Below are 23,103 nucleotides of genomic sequence, written 5' to 3'. Positions count from 1 at the left end.
CTTGAAACATACAATTATATATATTTTAAATATGTTCTAAAATATCTATTAAAACCGATGACAAATGTTCAAATTCTATGTCCACATATACAATGTAATTATCTGATTACACTTTGTATTATTATCATAACTAGACAAACATGCTCATTTAAATATATTTTACCAACTTTGATAAGTTAAACTACAAAACAAATACAAAAAATATAGAAAATTGAATCTTTTCCATTCATATAGCAAAAGTATTACAATTTTATTCAATATTACATTCAATATAATAACAATAAATAAAAAAATATATGTATGTTAAAAAATGTTTATGATTTAAAAATAAATAAAATAATTTTTTAAGAATAGAATTCTCTATGTAATTTTTCGAGCACGTATCATTGTCATTTTTAATATTTACACTGTACATTTAAACAATTTTAAATATTTTATACAGCTTGTTAAGTGTAAGAATTATTTTTTATACAATCTATATTATACCAAGCTATATAATGCCATAGTAATAATATGCTATTACTGCTATATTAACTTAAAAAGAAAGTTATAGGTTAATTAATGCTTTGATAGCATACAATAAATGTATTGCCTTGTCATGCTTAAATCTATTATAATATCATTAGTGTTAAATTAAATTAGTCGAGTATGAGAAATTAATTTAATGAAATATATTAACTATTTTGTCAATTCAATCTTCCAATATGAGAAAAGTAGATGTATAATAAAGTCACTTTTTTCAGATATGATAATGTTTTTCAGTAAAAATTTTTAATTAATTAAATTTAATATTTAATTAAACTTTATTATATAGTGTTCTTTTTTTTATTTTTAAGAAAAGTATATTGAGTACCTTTATATATAAAAGTAAATTATTTTAAATTATTATCAATTTGACTAACTAAATAAGATTTTCTTATATATGATTCCAAAATTTAATAAGCTAAAGCAATTTAACTTGTCAGTGTTTGAGTAATTAAGAACAGAATAATTTCTGTTCCAAAAAAAATAATTCAAATTCAACAGACAATCTGAAGTTGACAAATAAAATATATGTGACTGTTGATATACACTACATTTTAAATTGCTTTATTTTATTTTTATTTTATGCAGTTTGAGTTTGAAACCGAGCAACTCTGACAGTACTCCTGAGAGTGCTGATAGTAATACTACTTTAGTAACAGTATATAGATACGGATTAGCTGAAAGCCCAGAGATTTTGAATGGACTTTCCAATTCCTATAAAGCATCCCATTGAATTAATTAATTCGTTTATATTAGCTTTTTATCAAATTTTCAATAGAAATGCATACCTTTATCAAGTCAGCCGCTAATTTTAATACGCTATTTGCGACCATAAGTTCTTCTTTCTTATGCGGCTTTTGCTCAATTTGCAAGTATAAATTAATCTGAAATTTGTACCGAAAATTATAAATCAGTGGATGTATGTGTGTGTGAGAGAGAGAGGAAGAGAATAAAAAATCTAGAATAAAAATGTAAATGTATTATTGTAAAACTTACTTGCTCGGTTATCAAAACTGAGAGATTCCTGTACTTCTTGTTGATTTTTGTCCCTAACGTCATAAATCGTAATATAAATATTCCAAGCGAGAAGCTCCAGAATAATGCTTCGACGTTGTATCGCGAATGTAGGCTTTCAAGATCCTAAAATTTAATTTATTGTTGAAAGCAAAAATGTAAAAAAAGTTTATTAAAAAGAATCTGTGTAATATACTTACTTTAATCAATTCTAAACTTACGAATGACAGCAATAATAACGTAACAATAAATACCGCCGATACAATAACGTCCACAGATCGTTGCGGACCTCTTCGCTATAACGCGAAATTGTATAATGTCATGTATATAATTATAGTTTTTAAAATGTTAACGTTTAGTATCTTACTTTCAGATAAGATCTGACGCTCAGCCACGTTTTTATGTTGCGTACTTTGTTCAAACGAAAATGTGGCAAATCGGATTTTTGCGCACGTCTAGACGATGTTAAATGAGAGAATAATTTAGCATATAAAAGTCTCTGCTTGTACGTGCGTTCCGCGACTGCGAGTAAGAAAAATAAAAAGCATGACAGCATAAGTCGCTCGAATGTCGAAATAATTATTAGTATTCGTTCCCTAAGAAAGAAACAGTTTAAAGAGGTTTTCATTCTTCAAGTAACTATTAATTTTCTAGATACTTTAAAATGAGATGTTCTCTCTTACCAGAAAATGCTTCCAAATGCTATACCAATTATTCTACACAAAACATCGGTATAAGTTTCCAAGTTCACTTGAATCATATCACTTGGTAATAGGCTGACAGATACATTACTAATATTATCCGATCCCATATGATCACTCAATCGTTTTATTGACGGTATTAGACACAGTGCGATGCTAAGTATCAGACCACCGTAAAAATAATTCATGCTCTCCGGCATAGATTCGACTCTGGCGATGATTGCTGAACTAATGTCCAATACTGACAACTCAGCTTTCTTGATATCACGCCGCGTCCAAATCGTACATGAAACTATAAACAAAGTGATATAAATTAGGGGCTATTAAATCTATATTTATTTATTATAGAATGAATCACCTAATTGTAATATATGCAATTTGTCATTACTAACCACGATCAGATGATGTACAAGTAGAATTTAGTAATATCGAAGGCGGCAATTCAAATTCCCAGGAAAAGGGATGTTCTACAAATTCTCCATAATTAAGATTGGTCTCACTTGCTAAATCAGATTCTCCAAGTTCTGAACTGCAATAATTCCGTTTCGCAAAAAGCTATATAAAAAATCATTGAAAACTATAACTCATTAAAGAATCAAATTTAAGTCTCACCTGTAACTACAGTCGTCGCTATTGGTTGTTACTCCCATCCATTCTGTAGCTGAAGTTGTTGCCTCTGTGAGATGATGCGTTGTAGCTTCCTCGCATTCGCCTTCCTCTTCACTCTCGCACTGCTGTCGTGCTTCTCTTGAGCCCAATATTTTTGATGGTGCATTTTTCTCCTTGAAAATTAACAATAATAACAGAATCAACAAATTAAACATTACTATGTGTAATAAAACAAAGTAAATATCTCTTGACAGAATAAGAACAAAATATCTTAAATTGACTTATTTAAGATACATATATATGCAATTATAGGAAAGTAATATTTAAAGAATATTAAAATATATAAATATAAAAAATAGATGAAATATACCTCACTATTGTTGTGAATATTGCTTTTAGTATCCGTAAACTTGTCATCATTTTTTAATGGGTCGGGTGCTGCGTGGAAAGTGGAAAACGATGATTTAGCTATTACTCCATTTTTTACCTTTCCAACAAAGATTAAAGCGTGTTAGCGGTTCGAAATGCAACTAAATATAAAAACAAATAAAAATACTTCTCATTCATATGCTTTTATGGAATATTATATGAATCTTAAAATCGAAAGAAGCATTAAATGTATTTACAAATTTAACAAATTACATGTTTTTATATAACTTTGCATATGTCACCACGAATTCAAATTCGCAAATAAAATATTATAATTAATTTTGCAAAATATTAATTATTTATTTACAAACTAGTTTACAAGCGTATACTTGTAAATCAAACCTGAGTGTTTTGGTGGAAGTGAAACTTGTTGACTAGTGCTATCTTCCGACCATGACGTGCGGTCTTTATTTTGTCGCATTACTCCTTGTCGTGATCTATTTCCTTGCACCAATCCTTGACCTATTACTCTGTCATTATCACTAGAAACATTACCATTTAAACTCTCAAAGCCATCATCATCTTGATGTATATTCGCCACGCGTTCTTCTGGTATATTTTCTATTAGAGATATAGAGAAATATAGACACTTGAGTTTCAAAATATGTAAATTTACAGAAAATAAATATTAATAATATTACCTGGCTGTTCAATATTAGCTGAACTCTCGTTTGGAGGATTGGAATTCTCTCCAGTTGTACTTATTGCCTCTTTGTCAAACACTATTTGAGCATTTGCAGATTCCTGTTACAATAGAAAATATATATGCTTATTGTGTGTGTATACATATACAGATATACGTGTTTCAAACTATCACAAATTTGAATCAATCAGTACTCACTTGAGCCTGATTAATAATTGAAGAATTCTCAATTACCACCTTTTTAGCAAATCTTACTGCAGTTAGTACTTCTTCACTTCCTATACTTGCTTTCTCAGAGGCAATATCTTGAGAGGATTTTGAATCCTTATGTATACCTTCAATGAATATTTATTGCATATTAGTGCATTATAAAAATAAATTAGTATTTTTGTACTATTGCATACTTACGTAAATTTTGTCTATGTCTAGACTTTCCATTTCTGCATCTAACATGTCGAGAACGTCTTGTTATTCGTTGTCTGGATTGATTAGATAACATGGTAGGACCTGAATGTGTTGATACAATATGGGAATGAACAATACATAGAACAAACATCATAACGACAGGTACTAAAACTTCTGACATTGATACAATCTGTAAACAAACATGACAATCAGGATGAACAGTAATGCAACATGCTCTAAAATATAAAAAATATTTTGTTTTCATACTTCTGCTTCATTTTCCCTGTTTACATAAATGTAATACAAGGAAAGATTGACTGCTTGTAAGCTATATAGTAACAAGAAAAATAGGAAGATGCGATAACTTGTCTGCTGTATCCACCACTTTTTGTACAATGGAAGGAACAAAAGTCGCTGAAATGCTAGGCAAGCTACCGTAGACAAGCCATGCTTTGGTTTGGCTTTTGGAAATGAAGATCCTATATACATTAATACATCACAGATGAATATACATGCTTATCAAGAAGAACACCAAAATAATATATAATAATATTCTGTGTATATATGTATATATTTATATAATTGTTAATATCTATGTAACATACCACGAACAAGATCAACATCAATTAATTCTGTTTTAAGTTTTGCTGTTCTCATTGGAATATGCGTAAGTCCATCGAGAATATATTGCTCTATGGTTCTTTCCCATTGTTGTTTATCATATGTGCCAATCTTTTTTTGATACCTGGAAGAATTTATTTTTTATTTATTATTTGATCTTTTACATATATTTTTGAAAGACTTTTGATGATTGATTATTTCTATATATATTTTCTAAAGACTTTTGATGTAATATTAATTTAACATTCCCGAATTAAACACAGAACTTAAGGCGACGATGAAAAATGTCAAATTAAATTAATTTGATGATCGAAATTTCTTACCAATGCACCAATTCGTTGAGTCCCATATTCATTAAACGCATTGCAGCGTTTTGCAATACTTGTTGGCTGCAGTAGAGATTTGCAAAAATCTGCGAAGAATTGAAATGCAATTTTCCGCAAATTTTTATACGGAATCGAAATAATATTATATCATATAAGCAATGTTGGAGCAATATTATATCATCGACGATATCGAGTGGTAAGCTAAATTTTTGGTTTTATTCAGCACTTGGTTCGTGTAAACAGCTATTTTAACAATTTCGCATCGTCATCATCTGTCAGCGTCAAAAGAAATCGGACTGACTGCAGGTGATCGCAAAACGAAACGATTTGACGCACAACAAAGCACAATCCATACAGATCTAAGTGGACGGAATATATCGGAGTATAATCATCGTTCGATTTGAGATTTTATCCTCGAGAAATGAAGAAAAAAAATATGAGGGTCTCTTTTGTTGCGATTCTCCTCAAAGATGGCGGCTGACAGGCAGTGAATAGCGAAAATTTCAGATGACAGCACCGACAACATCACGAAACCGTAACAGTAAAGGGAGTACCGTACATACTCCTGCGTTGTAAAGTAAACTTAAGAGAAAAGTGTATTACTTGTTTTGTGAACATATTAGCCTAATAGGCATGTACCTGATGGCTAAACTCCTTTTCTTTTTTGCCAATAAATAACCGTAACAGTAATTAACTGTGTTGATGTTGAAAAATACAAAATTTATAAGTACGTATTTAAAAAAAATGCACGATGCATATTCATAGAAAAATCAGCTAAAAAAATCATGATCATATATCGAATCCATGATCCTATATTATATACGCAATATCTTTAAATTAAAAAAATGGAAGATATTGTTATTTATTGGCATTTGTACCCTGGTTTTAAAAATAAATATCATTATACAAAGCTTGTACCCTTCTGTAACACAATTGACAGAGCAACATAAATGTCCAGCGTGTTATGGGATTTCTATGTGTCATGATATTCATAAAATAAATCTCTTATGGCACGATATTAATGCAATAATTTCTCACTTATTTGGGGTTAAAAATGTGTTCTTTGCAACATATAATCAAAGAAAGGTAGTATTGAAGAAATTGGCGCAATCTTCTGAATTAAAAGCATTTGACATTACATTGTGTAAAAAACTCCAGCTGGAATATCCTTGTACAAATGTTCTATTGGACAGATATGTAGCAGATTTTTATAATTATATCAAAGAAACAATTACTCTTGATTTTTCTAAAGATGATTCTAGTCGTTTGAGACTTTGTCCAACATTACAACATTTGGATGATTTGTTTTACAATATTTATCTTAACAATAAATATATTGATCCTACACAATACTTAATTAATCTGTGGACATTGGTTTCTTTAAATCCAGAGCCATTAATTCTTCAGGTAAATTATAAATATACATATAAAGTTATATATATACATACATACACATACATATATATACAAAATTACATACATAAATATACATATAAAATTATATACATACTACAATTATATACATATAAAATTATATATAGATAATTCTATTAAATTATAAAGAAGTCAATTATGTTGACTATTTTTTAATAAATAATTAAGGATACACTTATATATCTTAAATTATTTTAGCACTTCTTTCAGATATTATCTGCAGAAAATGAATGGCCAGTGCCAAAATATTTTGGAGCATGTGGCCGAATTATTATTGAAGAATATATTGGTCTACCACTTTCTGATTATTATGATAAATCTTGGATTCAAAGAGCAAAAATAGCATCGAGTCTTTTAAATGCCGCTCATATGTTTACTTTCAAAAATGAAAAATTCGGTTTTTATGTAACAGATGTATCGGCCGATAATATTGCTGTTGATTATAATAATGTAGCTAAATTTATTGATTTAGAAAATATAATTGTTGTTGACAAGAATATTTCTCAAAAAGGTAGAATAAATTGTTCCTATTACAAAAATACTTATATCATAATTTGAGATAAGGAGATATAAAGTTTATATATATTCATTTATGCATAATGATTATAGATATACCGGAAGAATGGCACGAATTACAAAAAAACACGATGCATTTTGATTGTTCTAATTGTTTTGCATTTTCCGCCGAAGATATTTGTAATCATCATCTAAGCGATCATAATTATTATGCAATCTGTCAGGTAATTGCTCTATATCATTAATTATTATAGATCTGGATATTTTTTACATGTATTGTATAAATAGTACATAAATATATTTCATATTTGAAATATATATAGAAAATATATAATTGCAGCTTTTGTTAGATTCAACAAGTAAAAATTTATTTCCTGGCGGGTTTCTTCACGATATACCTGTTAATTTTCAATGGCGATACCCAAATATTGAATATCTATTACAACAATGTGCCATTCCTAATTCTACCAATTCGAGAATATTTTTCGGCCAGCAACTCAAGGCATCATTGGATGCAATTGTAGAAGAATCATCTCAATACAAAAATAGTGAAATAAAATAATTCAAACAATATTAGCTTAAATCATATAATACAAATCGAATACAATTTTATATAATTCTTGTTATAGTAGTACAAAATAATTTCTTATATAAATATATTATCATTAGTTAAAAAATAGTTTCTGATAATATATAATAAAATTACAAACAAGAATATCACAATTAAGCTCGAATAAGATAACTAAACCTAATATTATTTTCTTTATTACTTCAATATCTATATTTATGATAATATAATTAATGATAATTGATGGATCTGTATATATTTATGTATATGAATTTTAATAAATATAATAAAAAAATGTTTGTACATATGTAATTAATACTATATTCATAGTAACATAAAAAATGTTTCATATTGCATAACAATCTTACACTCTTATATTTGTTTCTATTTGACTTATCTAATAGGCGTCATTGTAATTATTTTACAGTCTTACTTTGTCATATATTAAATGGTTAATATTTAATAACGTCAAATAGTTCATAATTAAAACATGATTGGCTAAGATTATTGAGTAATGTAAGTAATGAATACTTTCAAAAAAAAAAAACAAAAAACTGTCGATGTAAAAATTATTTTATACAAATGTATGGTATCCATATAGCAGTTAAAAAAAAACTGATTTAAAAAGTTAAAATCAGCAAAGAATTAATTTTAAGAATTGATTAAATTATATCATGTACATAATAATGAATTATCATTTTCCTAAAAATTAAAAAAAAATTATAATTACCATTGGCATCTCTCATTTCCTTTTAACATAAGTCTACTCTATTGTATCTTTAAGAGGATCTTTTAGCATCTTTACTTCGTTTTTTAATAATGCGATTTTTTTTTCTAATTCTTGAATTGTGTTATCCTTATCGCGAATATCATCTTCCAATATCCCAACGGTATTTCTCAATTCAGCTATTGTTACATCCTCATCTTTCTTTAAACTTTGCAAAAGTTGTTTTGTCCATGGTCGTTTGACAGGATCTTCTTGCACCATTTGTATGATCATTTGTGCCTAAATAAAAAGCAATTAAGATATAAGATATATATCTGCAAATATAAAACAAAATATAATAAACATAATTCAATATATTTAAGACTTACCCATTTATGTCGCTCTGTAGGAAGACTTTTTGGTATGTAACCATTTTTTAAACAACGAGTTATAGAGCTCAATTCCATTTGAGTTTGTGTAGGAATTAAAAGCTCAATGAGAACAACTCCTACACTATAAATATCATTCTACAAATAAAAAATGTCATATTAATATTAAAATTTAAAATGTTATATAAATATTAATATTAAAATACTTTATTTACTTTAATATTCATCGGTTTTTTTTTTATTCTCATTCTCATTTACCTTTGGATCACATTTTCCCTGTAGTTGTTCCGGTGCTGCATACATATGAGTACCACAAGCAGAATGATTTTTTCCTTGTGATTTTAATGGACAAGCTAAACCAAAATCACCTAATTGAATTTGAAGTTGTCCTGATGTTGAAATGAATATATTACGTGGCTGTAATATAAATATTCTATATTTCAAAAGAATATATTATCAATTGACATTAATTAAATTAAGTATATTTACTTTTATATCGTGATGCACGACACTTTGAGAGTGGATATAATCGATTCCACAAAGAATTTGTTTCAATATTTCCCTAATTACTGGTTCGGGTGATGCATTTAGTCTACCGCGCATCCATTGTTCAAGTGTTTGCTCACACAAAGACATTTGAATATACAAGACCATATATTGGTGATTCTATATATAAATAACAAGATAAACATTAAAATCTACATTTGCGAATATAAATATATCTTTGTTTAAAGATAATACCATATGTTATAAATAATCTTATGATATTTTGATTTTTTTTTATCTATATTATCTACTTACTTCATTGGAGGTATATGTATATATTTCTTGACTGGTAGATTCATCACATAAATAATTATGATCAGTATAATTATTACTATCTTTGGTTTCATTTGAATTCTTACTCTTCTTGCTATTTCTGAAAGATACAATGTCTGATGAATAAGTTTCATCGATATAATTTGCTGCATTATCCTCGACTACCCGCTCTTCTATAATTTCAATTGATGAATTCAGTTCCTCCAATCTTTCACTAAGATTTTGTCTAATTTCAAAATCATCAGTACTCCCACGTTTTTTATTTTGATGTTTCACTTTCATGTCTGTACACATATCATTTGCACAAGTTATTTTTCTTATCAAGTGATATATTTTGCTTATTATTAAGGTATATAGACTATTACCATTATCGTGCAAATTACATGATGTGGACTCTTCAGTGTAATATGAAGTATATAAATTATGTGATTTACGATCTTTCAATGGCGAACAGTAAAATGATGGCACTTCAATTCCTGCTACTTCAATCCAAGCTGCTTTGTAGGAAACAATATTTGCATGATTTAATTTAGCCAATGTCTTTACTTCATTCAAATGCTGTTGCAAAGTATTTGCATGACTAGAAGTTACAGCTATCTTTTTAACTGCATAATCGATACCATCGAGGCGATGTCGTGCTTTATAAACTTCACCGAACCCTCCACCAGCAATAAAGCTTATTTCATTAAATTCTCGGCGATACCGGGATAATTCAGACAGGAAACTGTAATGTAACAACAAATAATATTAATGTTGTATTACTGTATACACAAACATATAGTGACTGTTACTATAAATATACATATACGCGCACGCGTATGCTTGCAAAATTTATAAATATAGCACACACAATATGTACCTAGGGTTATATAAAGGATTTTCATTTCCACTCGCAGAATGTGCAATTTTAATCAATTGATAAAGAGCATGTTGATATTTTTTCCTTAGTCCTTCAAATTCCATCATATTGTACGAGTTATCAATTATTTTCAATTTAAACAACTGATCACAGATTTCTGTAAAAATATTATTTTTTAATAATTTTTATTATAAATATTTCTATATATATCTGAAAAAAAATTTATAGATTGGTTACCATCATATAACTTTTTTCTGCGTGTTTTATCCTTTTCTAATATAGAACATATTTGATTTACAAGAGATTCAATTATAACACCAGAAGAAGGATTTACTCGTGTGATTTGGCCATTAGTTAAATTTTCAGTATTATCATTTGAACAAAAGGTCGAATCCATGTTATTACCTATTTCCAAACAAAATTAAGATTATTAAATATCATTTCTTTTGTAATCTAATTTTGATAATAACAATTATAAAAACTTTTATTCAACTTAAATTTCTCATAACATTTATAATGCAATATATAACATAAATAAACCAATAGATCAAAAATACATTAGAAAGTCATTGCAACGACATTCTGTTAAAAGATTTCTTTTTTCACATTTAAATAAAATCAAAAAATCAATTTAAAAAAAAGCTTATACCAAAAATGTTTGTTTACGTTAATAACGATATTTTTTGATTTTTTTGATGATTTTTTTTTTCTTATTAAAACCTACTTTCCATATTTCCCGTAAAATACAAAATTTTAAGATAACTTATATTCAAATATAAATAATTCAAATGTAACAATCAACTTGTCTGTATGGATGAGTTACTTTGCAAATTTTGGAAAAAAAACGTAATCAGTAATATATGATTTATAAATTACCCACATAGCATGCATATCCAAAAGATGTCCAAAAGGTATCCAAAAGACATCTTTGGGTGATTGGACATCTTCAAGATGTCCTGTGAATGTCTTTTGGACATAGATGCTATATGCGTATATATATACATATATATATAATATACCCTGATCGAATATGGTTAGGGTCGTCAGAGTATTCCAAGGATGATTTGTCCGCTCTGTATTCTCTGCCATTTCACGTGATATCGATAAATTCAAATTTTTTCTGAACTCGAAAACGTTCCAGGAACTCGAACCCGTGACAACAAATTATTATAAATTATTATAAATTATAAATTACACGTTTCCTACCGGACTGCAAACGCAAATCACAGACCGTCACGTTTGCACATATTCGCCGACAATCGCACTTAACCTGTACTTGGACGAACTGCTTTTAAGATCCGCGAATATGAAGTTTAAATAACGGACGGTTTCGCGAATTTTGGCATAAGGAGATACGAAATAGATAGTTCGAATGCTCGCGAACATTCCGAATCCTTTCATTGTCAAACGGAGGATCTCTCAGTATTGTTTCTCAGAACTCTATCTCTAGCGCATGCGCACATTGAATGTGGTCTTGAAGCATCAAATTCGTGTAAGAAAAAGAGCATTGACCCTCTATTTCTCGGAATAATTTGAAAATCAGTATTAAAAAATATGCATCATAGTATATTAAATGCACACTTTTCTTTAGACTTGCAATATATATTGCTTTTTATATTAAATATGTATACATGTCGTTTTTTATATAAATATATACATGAATTTCATCGCGTCGTTACGATGCGCATGCGCGAGAAAAAACATTTTAAAAAGTTAGCGATGTGGGTGCGTTCGTTTGTATTTCACTTGACGTTACGGAATGCTTGATCGACCAATCAGCACGAGCAAATCCAGTGATAGGGTTATTCCGATATCAACTGCCAGTACTGAAAATCTATAGTTTACGTCACGTATACTATAGATTTTCAGTACTGGCAGTTTATATCACAGCCAGAATAGGTATAATATTTCCGTTGATGCGCAGCGAAGTATTTTCACCAATCAGAAATAATCGCATAATTATTAATATAATGTAGGTAATTTGTTATTATTATCATCATTTATTATTATATTATTTTATACTTTATATTTATTATTTTTTATTATTTATATAGATAATTTCATGTATCAATGTAAACAAGAATTACAACGCATGAATATAATTCAACTTACCGTAAAGAAAAAGCTGAAGCTAAAATAATGAGGGAAATAACGAGGCAGTTCAATTAGATTTTACGTCATTGTCGGCGATGAAACATTGAGAGATGGATTCTGGATCGAACATTCTTCACTAATCTCTATAAAAAATTGTCCAGTATGTATCCGAATGACACTGTCACGTAAGAAAACTGTCGTGAGAATGACTTAAAGTTCATTTCATGAGTTCTATACCTTCGCAACGAAATATGGTATGCGATAACGTTTTGCTGACATGACTGAGCATCGGATATTATATCCAACAATTGTTGATACAATATAAAATTATACGTTTCTTATTCTATTCTGTACTATAAGATTTCCTCTTCTAAAAACATTGCTTTTACATCTCGAGATTTTTTGAAGTAACAGATTTTATTTTATCTTTAAAAAAAGATAATGAATATATTAAATATCGATCAAGAGTATCGTTGATACACAAGAGTAGGATTGAGTTCGCAAAACGACGTAACGATTTATCGGAAAAAAATATAATATTGTGATTCCATAAATTTGCTTTGAAGTGAGAAAAAGATCGAAAGAAATTGACTTTCTTGACACTAATTGTGAATAAGAAGTTGCTTGGTTCGTGAAAGAAATTGAACGAATATTTCTAAGAAGCCTATTTATCCTCGAATTCTTTGAATTCGAAAGAAAGCCGCCGAGCAAGTATAACATTACACTATGGCTGCTATCGTCTGAGAGATCTCTTGATGTTTTCAAGCTTCGTCAGCTGATAATGATATAAATAGAGAGATGAAACAAAATAAAAGTACGAGCTCAAAGATAAAAAAAAAAGATGCGATATTCGAATCAGAATAAAAGAGTAACTAAAATTTGTTGTCCTAATTGGTATCAATTAAACGCTATTCTATCCGAAGAGATTTTTTTATCTGTGTAATACACTAAAAATGAAATAAATACACAAATTTAAAAGTTGAGAGAGAAGGAACAAATTAATATAAAAATTTAATATTCTTCATTCGATTTCGTTTGATAATCCATTTCTTTTAAAATGAAACATCTACTATTGATATCAGCGTCTCGTGGATGATAACTTATAATTACAAGGTTGAATGAGGAGAAAATGTGCATAGGTAATGACTATAGCGTACGCTTGGTGATTGAGAAAGCGCGACCCGCGACATCTTTCGTTCGTTGGCGTGTCGCGTGTTCACGTCAGTGCGGTAGAAAAATCTTGATACGACTTCACGCGATTGCATTTCAATATGGCGAACCGCGACAAAGGACGCAGAAAGTGGGGAGGATTTTCACAAGGTACTTTGACGACAATTCTTATTATCTCGCGATCGCGTACGAGTCAACGTCGTATTATTGCCGATACTCTAGTGCGCCCGACTCGGGATCAAATTCGTCGACCTCCCTCGCAAGACTCGATGTGCAAAATTAACCTCACTAAACAAGCTAACCTATAAGTTACGGCGGGCACTTGCGATGTCGCGTTATTTTATGGCGTTTGGCGACGCAACGATTGAATCCGGCCATCACAATCGGCTTTGCTTAACGAAGTAAATTAAGAATATCATCGATCTGTATAATCCGTGAAATATAATTTTCCTTCGAAGATAAACGGTCCGATAAATTCTCGCGCTGTCAAGAGAATGTCAACATGAACGAATTGAATATAATTTTGTAAGAAATAGTTGATATTTCGCCGTTCAAATTCTCTAATTTTGCTATACTTGCTATACTTGCACATCCAAAGAGATAATTTTAGATATGAAACCCTTGGAGAAATGTATAAGATGTGTCTATCACAAAGTTTTCTTTATCTCCTTTTGTGTCAATATTTTGATCTAAGCATATAATGTATGCAATATTAAGCAAGTCTTCATATATATGTTACACAGAGAATATATTGCATATAGTATTACAATATTTTACTTTCTTTCTTGTGTACTGTACTTGTATTATTGAACTGGTAGAAACAATGCAAAAAGTACACTTAACAGATAAAAACTCATAATTCACAAGCAATATATCTAATATATATCTAATATATATATTAATTTATCAAAAAATTGTCACTGAATATCTTTATTGAAATGTTTTCAACAAAGATTTATTTTATTCATCAATGATTTATACATATGTGTGATAAATATGACAATTGTGAGATATGAGTAAAATATTTAAATAAAATATTTGTGATTATGTGAAGTGAAGAATTCAAAATAATATTTTTACATATACCACATTGTAATAATTATTTTCAGAATTAAATTCTAAATTGGAGAAAGATAAATTGACGGGAATGCGTGGCGGAGGGAATAGAGCATCTCAGGCCTTATACAGACCAGGGAGTGGCCCTTTACGCAAGTCAGGCAGATCCAGCAATGCCGCCGATGAATATGACAATGAAAATGGCTCGCGAGAAAAATCTAGATCAACCTCTGTCCAGTATCGTTTGAGACAGTCGCAACTCAATAGATCTAATCAAGCACAGGATAGTCCACCTCTGTCACAAATCGATAATGTAACTGAAAAATTAGGCAACACCCATATTGACTATAGAAATAGCAATAGTGAACCAGTACAAAGTACTGGACACAATATCAGTGCAGGAGCAGGAGGGAATGATTCAAAAAAGAAAAATAGGAAACCTGAACAATTGCTGTATGTACCAAAAAAAGTGAAAGAAGCACTGGCTGAACAGGACGGAATTAATAGGTAAAATAGTTACGCGTTTTGTTTCCATCAATGTAAGATACAAAAAGATTAAGATATGAAAGTAACCTCTAACTTGAGAGACTAATGCAATGACCATATCCATTACATTATTGTAACTTTAAAGCTATTAAATTTTCTTAGATCTCCCAGTCATACTGCATGGGAACGAGAGAGAGAAGAGAGTGATGATCGTGATTCTCATTCCAATCGTAGTCACAGAAGTGATCGTAATCGCGCGAGCAATCACAGTGTTCGAGACAATGAAGGCAGGGGCAAAGATGACAACAGCAAACGGTATTCGGGCAACCGACGACATCGTCATGCCAATGAAAACGAAGAACGTTGGCGAACCGATTCGCCGATATCTGCTAGAAACTATGCGAATCGGAAGGATAATCTACGCGAAATTAGACAGGTTTGTAAATTAAAATAAGTTGAACTATATAATAATAGTGAATTTCCTAATAGTGAATTTCACAAAAATCGGGGGTTATAAAATCATAATATATTCTCGTGCACAATTTGTACAATTTAAAACATATTTTTTTCTATGTTATTAGGGTTCTGAACCTCTGTCTATGACAAATCAGAATGATTTTAATCGTACGAGAGATACGCGTAGCGTGGAACCCATTGGACATTCAGATAAATTTCAAGGCAAACCACCCTCTGGCAGACGCAATAATGCGAAAGATAGTTTGTCGAAAAATATGAAGTTGGAGCTTCTGCCACCACGGTTGCAAAAGAAATATCTCATTGATAACGGATATGCATTACCTAGCAACAATCCGGGAACGTCCACAGAGGATTCCTGGAATGGTAGCAGTGTTACATTTCAGGTAAAGATTTGTTAAGTGCTAATTATATAATTTTTTTGCATACTTACATACATTAACTGGTATCAAATATGATGATTGAAGCAACATCATATATGAAACGTAACATGAATTGTTAGCAGGCTTCATCCAGTTATAATTATCCATCAGCAATGCAACATTCGCAAACGATGCAAAACTTACCGCCATCTGGGCCATTACCACCACAATCTAATTGGGCTAACACTGTACCAGTGAGAAGCAGAGGAAGAGGTAGACTGAGACCAGAGGAATTGGAAGGTACAGCAAGTAGCATCTTCAGACCTGTCACTCCTGAACAATATTCGGCGCCGAGTTCCAGATCCCATACTCCTAGTCAGGAATACATGAATCGGTACAAAAATGTTTATTTATATTTATATCTGATTTTATATATGATTTTGAAATTTTATATAAATCAATAAAAATTACATTAAAATTACATTAAATCACAAAACCCATGTTAGGTCTTATGATCGCCGTGGTAGTAACAGCACTATGTATACCAGTATGGAGAGCTTAAGCCGCGCTGATAGTGCAATGATGCCACCACCGTCATCTGCATCGCCGGCAACTTCGCAGTCCAATTCAAACAGAGGTTATAAATCACCTGAAAATCATCGCAGAGGTGCAGCATCACCAATCAACAATCGCACTAACAATATGTAATTAAATATTTAAACAATTGTTTCTTTTTTTGCTTTGTATTTTTTATGCATTTGATAACTGGATTGATTTTTAGGCAAAGAACAACCAGTAACACATATGAGCATAATTCGAGCTTGGACAAACAGAGCAATCAACAAAACACGAATCTTAGCTCCATGAAAAGCGAATCATTTAATCCATCATCTATTACTGCATCTGAAACATTTGTAAGTACATAAATTAATAAATTCAATTCTACAAGTATTCTTTGGATAATAAAAACTAATATAAAACTAATTTATTTCAATTTATTTCAATTAGGACTGGAGCGAAGAAGTTGAATTGAATGAAAAGTTGGAACAGGAATATTTGAGTCGTAGTTCGTCTGTCTTAAGTATACGCGAGAGCGTAAGTATGCCACGAAGTCAGGCCGTAGGCGAGAGTTACAAGCGACGTAAAAAAAAAAAACGCGATAAACATCGTGATACTGACCGGTAAGCATGCTTTTATCATATTATCTTTTTTATCTGTTTGCCCTTTTTATCGTTTAAAGATAAGTTTCAAAATATGGAATCCGAATAAACTTATCCCTCGTATGATTTTCTTGATTTTTTTCCACAAAATCACGTCCTACATATATCATAAAAGATCACGTGACATGCGCAGCCGCATTTAACTTTGCATACTTGCAAACACAAATATACGGCGATTAAATTAAAATTTCGCTTGTAGCGAAGATGTCGGATCCTTTTCCAGAAATTTTTGTCTATCCCGCCCCATATTGCCAAAATTATTCAAACTCTATTATATAAATATGAATGTTGAGAGATTTTTTATGAGATTATTTTAAATTGTTCAAGTGGTACTAGCAGAGATAAAGGGCGAGGCAACAGCCGCGAACGTCAGAAGAATCAACAGAACAGAGAAAATGATAATTACAACATCAATCAAAAGAATAACAATAATAATAATAACAGTAATAGGCGGTACGATCACAGAAGGCGTAGTATTATTCAGCGTAGTCGAGAATCGAGTAAAGACAGAAATTATGGCAACAATTACAGAAGCTTTGATGATCTTCATAGACGCAGGTATTTACTTTTTGTTGAAAACTTATGCGTGTCAGTACTATTTTAGTGTTATCTTAGATTATATAACGAATATTTTATTTTAGAACTGATAGATATTTGGACGAGGATTGGAGAACAGGCAGAAAGATATCGACTTGCGAATCTGATGAAGGCAGACAAACTCCTAAAGTTTCCTCTCATACTATTCCTCTTCCGAGTGTGAATTCTAACTCGACAGCACATCATTCGTCTCCGACAGGACACAACAATGCTCAACCGGGTGTCTTAATTTTGCCTAACGATATTAATCAGTCGTCTCCCAATCAGACGACTGCACCTTCTCAACAAGGTACTGGGCAGCAGCAGCAGCAACAACAAAGAACTTTATTCGATCCGAATAATCCGCATAAACCTATTGTTATTACTTCACCTGGAAGTAGAGCAGCTGTACAAAGGTAAAATTGGTTTTTCTCTATTTTTCTTGTAATCCATTAGTTGCAGAAATTAAACGATGATTTATTTTCTCTTTAAGGGATAATGACATGCAAGTATCGAGTGTTCCAGTATTTCAATCTAATGTAGGTGTCACACCGTCTCATTATTCTTTTCAAAGCACTCAATTGGATGGTATGCCATCACCATACATGAATGATCAAATCGGAAATATGAGACCTTCGTGGTACGAACCATTTTCAGCCAGGTACGTAAACTATTAATATCCTTATATATATATATATATATATATATATATATATATATATATATAATTTTTAGATTATTATGTCCTTATGTTAACATGTTAACATTTTTTTGTCGTTAGTTTTCATTCAGCGAAAAATCACTGCCTTCTCTTGGATATAGAACGTGCCGATCTGGAATTACAATGGATAATAAGTTCAGGTGGCTTTACATCGCGTTTGGATAGAGTTGCGTACATACGACACTTTCTTCAACAGAGTTTGAAGATTTTGCTCGAAACCGATATCAAATTTTGTCAGGCGGAAAACGTTGAACAACATTTTTGGAAAATATTGTTTTATAATTTGATCGAGATGCTTCGAAAAGCACCCAAGGAGAACGCGGAAGGACGAGAACGTTACAAACAGATAATGTTAAATATTATTGATGAGGGTACTACTTATCTGGAAAGTTTACTAACCGCTCTCGAGACTACATACGAGTTCAAATTGGACACGTTTCTTGCATCGTCGAGTTTACCCAAGGGTCTCGGACTCTTAGGATTAGCCTTAGTCAGCTCCCAAAAGATATTTCTATTCTTGGGAGATTTGGCGAGATACAAAGAACAAGCAAACGAAACAAGCAATTATGGAAAATCTAGACAGTAAGTATTTAAAATAATCTCGTGATAATGATATAATTTTAAAAGCTTGAAATATTTTTAAATTTAAACAAAAAATCTTTTTTTACTTAGATGGTATCTAAAAGCGCAGCAAATCAATCCTAAAAATGGTAGACCTTACAATCAGCTTGCCTTATTAGCACATTACGCAGTATGTATATTAATATTTATCATGATGGATATAATTCAATATATAATTTTTCAATGTTTTATCGCGTTTTCAGAGACGGAAATTGGATGCTGTGTATTACTACATGCGATCTCTTATGGCGTCGAATCCTTTTCATTCTGCCAGAGAGAGCTTGATAGCGCTCTTTGACGAAAACAGAAAAAAGGTAAGAAAAATTATGAAATGTACCTTTAAAACGTTTGTATTTATACTAACGTTAATATTTTGATTTTCTTCTGCCGCCAGTATCTACATTATGTAAGTAAATTTTGATACACTTCGTGTGAACCTTTTAGATATTCATTTGTCATATATTTATTTGGTCAAGGCTTTATTATTTGTTTATTATTTTATTGCTAATCGTATTTAGATTTTTTATTTTGTGTGCTTTGGAGCCTTGATATTTCAATTCACCTGTGCACTCTTAAAAACTTTATATTGTATTAACTCTTTTTTTTTTTTGTAAATGTGGCGAATTAATGCATTTCACATACAACTATTAATTTATTAAAATAGTAAATTTTCATGCAAATATCTGCCATTACAGCTATATACACATTATAGCTATTTTTACATAGCTGTAGTAATCGTTCACACGAATTTTAGCTTTAAAAAAATTAAGGACATTATACAGAAAAAAACATACAAAATAAGTTAACAAAAAAGGGGAAATTTATTTGTACTTTCAAAGAAACCTGTACAAGAACACAATATCTGTTAACGATATGCCTGCAGCATTTTTGAGATTGCCTGTTTGTAAGACATGTTCTTAAGTTTTCGGAAATGCTTTGCGCTGTAAATCCAAATTAGAGACTTCTTATCTTTGCAACAGCTCTGCACATTTCGTTAGCATGCACTTCTCATAGATGCGGGAACTTGTACAAATGAGGAGTACAAATATTGTCCAATTGGCGCTGTTTGTATGACTAGCTACCTATACAAAGACAATCCTGCTACCATCTTTCTATTTCAATGATAATACTTTTCAATATATTGAAAATTTTAATAGAAATTGATCAATACTCTCTTTCTCTTTCTCACAATTCCATAATATACTCTGCATCGAATATTTTGATATAATTAAAAACGAATTAAAATCGTCAAATTATTTGTAGGAATATGAAAATTTGGTTGCGGGACACTGGTAGTATTACGCTCATATATTTTACACTTGTACATATAATACATGACGAAAACATGCATAAATATGACGGTAAATGTAATATATGTTAATAATTGTAAAGCCGAATATTATGCACTGTATTCGTTTTAAATGTATCATGCGATAAAGATATTGTCTTAGTAAATGAAATATTCTTAGTACGAGTCTATTGAACGTAAGCGGAAGGAAGAGAGAGAATCAAAGGAGCGAGCGAGGATGAAAGAAAAAGAAGGTGCGAATATTATCGGCGGTGGATTGAGGAGAGAGACGTGGATTCATCCGGGTGATGGTAGACGAGTGCGACGTACAACCAGCACGTCCACTGCCAACGAGACGAGATTGTCCCATACAAGCGACTTGGAGGAGTTATCGCAATTAACAAGTGTCGAGGTTTGTGTTGCTCATTTCTTGTCTAACACAGTTCTAATCTAACAGTCTTCAAAAGCAGTTACAGTTACCTAACCTAACCTAACCTAACCTAACCTCTATATATATATATACATATATTGTTAATATGCTTGATAAAATATTGTTGATATATTGTAAACATGCTTTTGATAATAATATTATCATTAAAATATTATATGTATTTATGAAAATTACTTTTATTCTATTTTATACTCCGATACTCATGTGATTTAATCTTTCTTTTTTTTTAGGTGAACAAACGATTCGTCACTTCATATCTTCATGTTCACGGAAAACTCATCACCAAGATAGGGTGAGTATTTTCAATGATAATTAATCCTCTTTATATTTCTTTCTATAAAATAAAACGAAAAAGCTTATCTATAATTAACAATTATGGATCTTTTTTTCATCATTAAAAATTTGCTTATAAATACTAGAGAAGTAGTTTGATATTGATTAACTGATTGTCTAGTGTGATATTCGCATCTGATAAATGCGTTTATTCTCATAACGAAAACTATAGAATCGTTTTTCGCGTCTACTAAATGTGTTCCATGAATAGGATAAATCACTATTTTGTATATTTTACTCGCATTTACTAAACATGGATAAAGTCAGTGCGAAATTTTTTCGATTTTGTAATTTTATAATAATATATTTTTAAAATAATATATTTTTAATATAAAAGAAGGAAGAGAAATAATAAATATATTTTTTTCTTTTTCTCTTTCTTTTAAATTTTTGTTCTTTAAAGCTCATGATGTATTACAGTAATATTTTATCACTGCTTTGTACATTTCTTTTTTTCTTTATTTGTTAAAGTACATATTAAATTTGTAAAAAACAACTAAAGAGCAGACTTTAATATAAAATTGTAACTGCTATTACATTAATTCATTTTATATAAAAAACGTGCAAGTATCTTTGATATACAACATAATGATTTATTAAGGAATATACACTGTAGTAGATATTTACTTTCCTTATCTTAGCTTCGCTTATAGCTTTAAGAAATTGACGAAGATCATCTGCATTATCTTAATGAAATTCTAATTAACAGAAGCAATTACGTTAAAGTAAGCGAAGTATACGTGATGTCTAATCTTAGCGCAAATTGCAAGATGTTTTTATGGAAAGTTGAAAATTTGTCATTAGTGTATTCTGTATATTAACAGAATATATCTTTATTGCAAATATGCATAAATAAGTAAATATTACCCTTTACAAAAAATAATCGGAATAATTAGCAACTGATATCGCGACCAAGCAAAAGTGATTATCGCTTAAAAATTCGCGACGCTGCATCCCTACAAGTTTATAAAATCTAAATATCGCAAATGGGATATTAAAGTGTTATGGCATTTAATCCAGACTGATTAATCTAGAAATATTGCACTAGAAAATCTCTCTCGGCGATTCGATTAGCAATATAAAAAGGAAAAATTCGGAATATGTATGTCATACAACAAAGACAAAACATATCCGGATTTTTACGAGCGAAAAAATATGTGGTTTTTTCTTAAATATCTAGAAAAGAAGTGCAATTTTATTTAAATATTTTATATATATATATATGTTTATATAATATTTTTCTTTATTACTATTTTTAATTGTTTTTAATTATATATATAATATGTCTCTCTATATTTTGATTTATAAAAAGATTTTGTTATTCTATTTAATATTTGCGTGTATAAACTTTGTTTTTTGTCTTTATTTTTATTTTCAAAAAGAGCCTTGAATTTTTAAGCGATAACTATCAGTTCTCATAAAATATTACTTTTCAAGAACTTAAGCAAGCTCTGTTGAGAACATTTATATTCTGAAAATCAAAATTGATTTATTAATTTATTTGCAATTATTAGCTTCATTAGGGGAGATTTTCAGGAATTTGATAAGAGAGTAATATTTGAAAAAAATGTTATAAATAAATGCTGCGGATAACAAATCGCGTTTGTCACATAAAATGAATTCATTCGCTCATTGTCGAGTACTCTTTTTTTTTTTTTCTTTCTTTACATTTCTACACTTTCGCGAT

General features: G+C 30.2%; 4 protein-coding genes and 1 long non-coding RNA gene across 16 annotated transcripts in view; 2 read left to right on the top strand and 3 right to left on the bottom strand.

The window, feature by feature from the left end:
* Positions 1-779: 779 nt before the first annotated feature.
* Phtf (putative homeodomain transcription factor) lies at positions 780-5,768 on the bottom strand. Its single transcript, XM_083082403.1, has 16 exons — positions 5,271-5,768; positions 4,932-5,071; positions 4,594-4,805; positions 4,330-4,516; positions 4,120-4,256; positions 3,920-4,022; positions 3,621-3,839; positions 3,220-3,287; positions 2,853-3,022; positions 2,633-2,769; positions 2,223-2,532; positions 1,907-2,135; positions 1,740-1,835; positions 1,522-1,665; positions 1,314-1,409; positions 780-1,239 (listed from the first exon to the last, which is right to left on the bottom strand). The coding sequence occupies exons 1-16, from the start codon at positions 5,309-5,311 to the stop codon at positions 1,090-1,092; spliced, it is 2,439 nt and encodes an 812-aa protein (XP_082938529.1). The 5' UTR covers positions 5,312-5,768; the 3' UTR covers positions 780-1,089.
* Positions 5,543-8,072, top strand: LOC145961878 (divergent protein kinase domain 2A). 3 transcript variants are annotated; one of them, XM_083082409.1, is made up of 4 exons: positions 5,543-6,680; positions 6,906-7,218; positions 7,317-7,447; positions 7,574-8,072. In XM_083082409.1, the coding sequence occupies exons 1-4, from the start codon at positions 6,078-6,080 to the stop codon at positions 7,745-7,747; spliced, it is 1,221 nt and encodes a 406-aa protein (XP_082938535.1). In that variant the 5' UTR covers positions 5,543-6,077; the 3' UTR covers positions 7,748-8,072. The 3 variants fall into 3 exon arrangements, with proteins under 3 accessions (XP_082938535.1, XP_082938533.1, XP_082938534.1); XM_083082407.1 differs by having other exon boundaries at positions 5,547-6,680; positions 7,564-8,066; XM_083082408.1 differs by having other exon boundaries at positions 5,550-6,680; positions 6,918-7,218; positions 7,564-8,061.
* On the bottom strand, positions 7,797-12,029 carry LOC145961877 (eukaryotic translation initiation factor 2-alpha kinase 1). 2 transcript variants are annotated; one of them, XM_083082405.1, is made up of 9 exons: positions 11,584-12,029; positions 10,802-10,969; positions 10,565-10,721; positions 10,071-10,429; positions 9,688-9,989; positions 9,376-9,552; positions 9,145-9,303; positions 8,887-9,024; positions 7,797-8,797 (listed from the first exon to the last, which is right to left on the bottom strand). In XM_083082405.1, exons 1-9 carry the CDS (start codon positions 11,651-11,653, stop codon positions 8,555-8,557), a joined length of 1,773 nt encoding a protein of 590 aa, XP_082938531.1. In that variant the 5' UTR covers positions 11,654-12,029; the 3' UTR covers positions 7,797-8,554. The 2 variants fall into 2 exon arrangements, with proteins under 2 accessions (XP_082938531.1, XP_082938530.1); XM_083082404.1 differs by lacking the exon at positions 11,584-12,029 and adding an exon at positions 11,445-11,577.
* A 1,835-nt stretch (positions 12,030-13,864) lies between these two features.
* LOC145961209 (telomerase-binding protein EST1A) overlaps positions 13,865-23,103 on the top strand; it is a 101,459-nt gene continuing 92,220 nt past the window's right edge. For 4 of the 8 annotated variants that reach the window (XR_014435594.1, XM_083081191.1, XM_083081190.1 and 1 more), the window contains exons 1-16: positions 13,865-13,978; positions 14,938-15,391; positions 15,533-15,806; positions 15,952-16,230; positions 16,347-16,600; positions 16,713-16,910; positions 16,988-17,120; positions 17,215-17,387; positions 17,754-17,984; positions 18,068-18,418; positions 18,496-18,663; positions 18,784-19,305; positions 19,396-19,474; positions 19,548-19,658; positions 20,814-21,044; positions 21,314-21,375. Coding sequence is in view for 7 of the 8 variants with exons in the window: in XM_083081191.1 (XP_082937317.1) it covers positions 13,930-13,978; positions 14,938-15,391; positions 15,533-15,806; positions 15,952-16,230; positions 16,347-16,600; positions 16,713-16,910; positions 16,988-17,120; positions 17,215-17,387; positions 17,754-17,984; positions 18,068-18,418; positions 18,496-18,663; positions 18,784-19,305; positions 19,396-19,474; positions 19,548-19,658; positions 20,814-21,044; positions 21,314-21,375 (3,569 nt within the window). In the remaining variant the exon portion in view is untranslated. The other 4 variants (XM_083081192.1, XM_083081196.1, XM_083081194.1 and 1 more) reach the window with 4 other exon arrangements.
* On the bottom strand, positions 15,875-21,135 carry LOC145961211 (uncharacterized). Of its 2 annotated transcripts, none has more exons than XR_014435597.1 (3): positions 16,678-21,135; positions 16,278-16,578; positions 15,875-16,202 (listed from the first exon to the last, which is right to left on the bottom strand). It is a non-coding gene; the product is annotated as an uncharacterized LOC145961211 (long non-coding RNA). The 2 variants fall into 2 exon arrangements; XR_014435596.1 differs by having other exon boundaries at positions 16,689-21,134.

The sequence above is a fragment of the Camponotus vicinus genome, unplaced genomic scaffold (genome assembly GCF_025532165.1).
Source record: "Camponotus vicinus isolate PSW18456_S1 unplaced genomic scaffold, iyCamVici1.0 SCAF_11, whole genome shotgun sequence".
In the NCBI taxonomy this organism is placed as follows: Eukaryota; Metazoa; Arthropoda; class Insecta; order Hymenoptera; family Formicidae; genus Camponotus; species Camponotus vicinus.
Note: the sequence above shows the minus strand (reverse complement) of the source record. Positions and strands in the feature narration are given on the sequence as shown.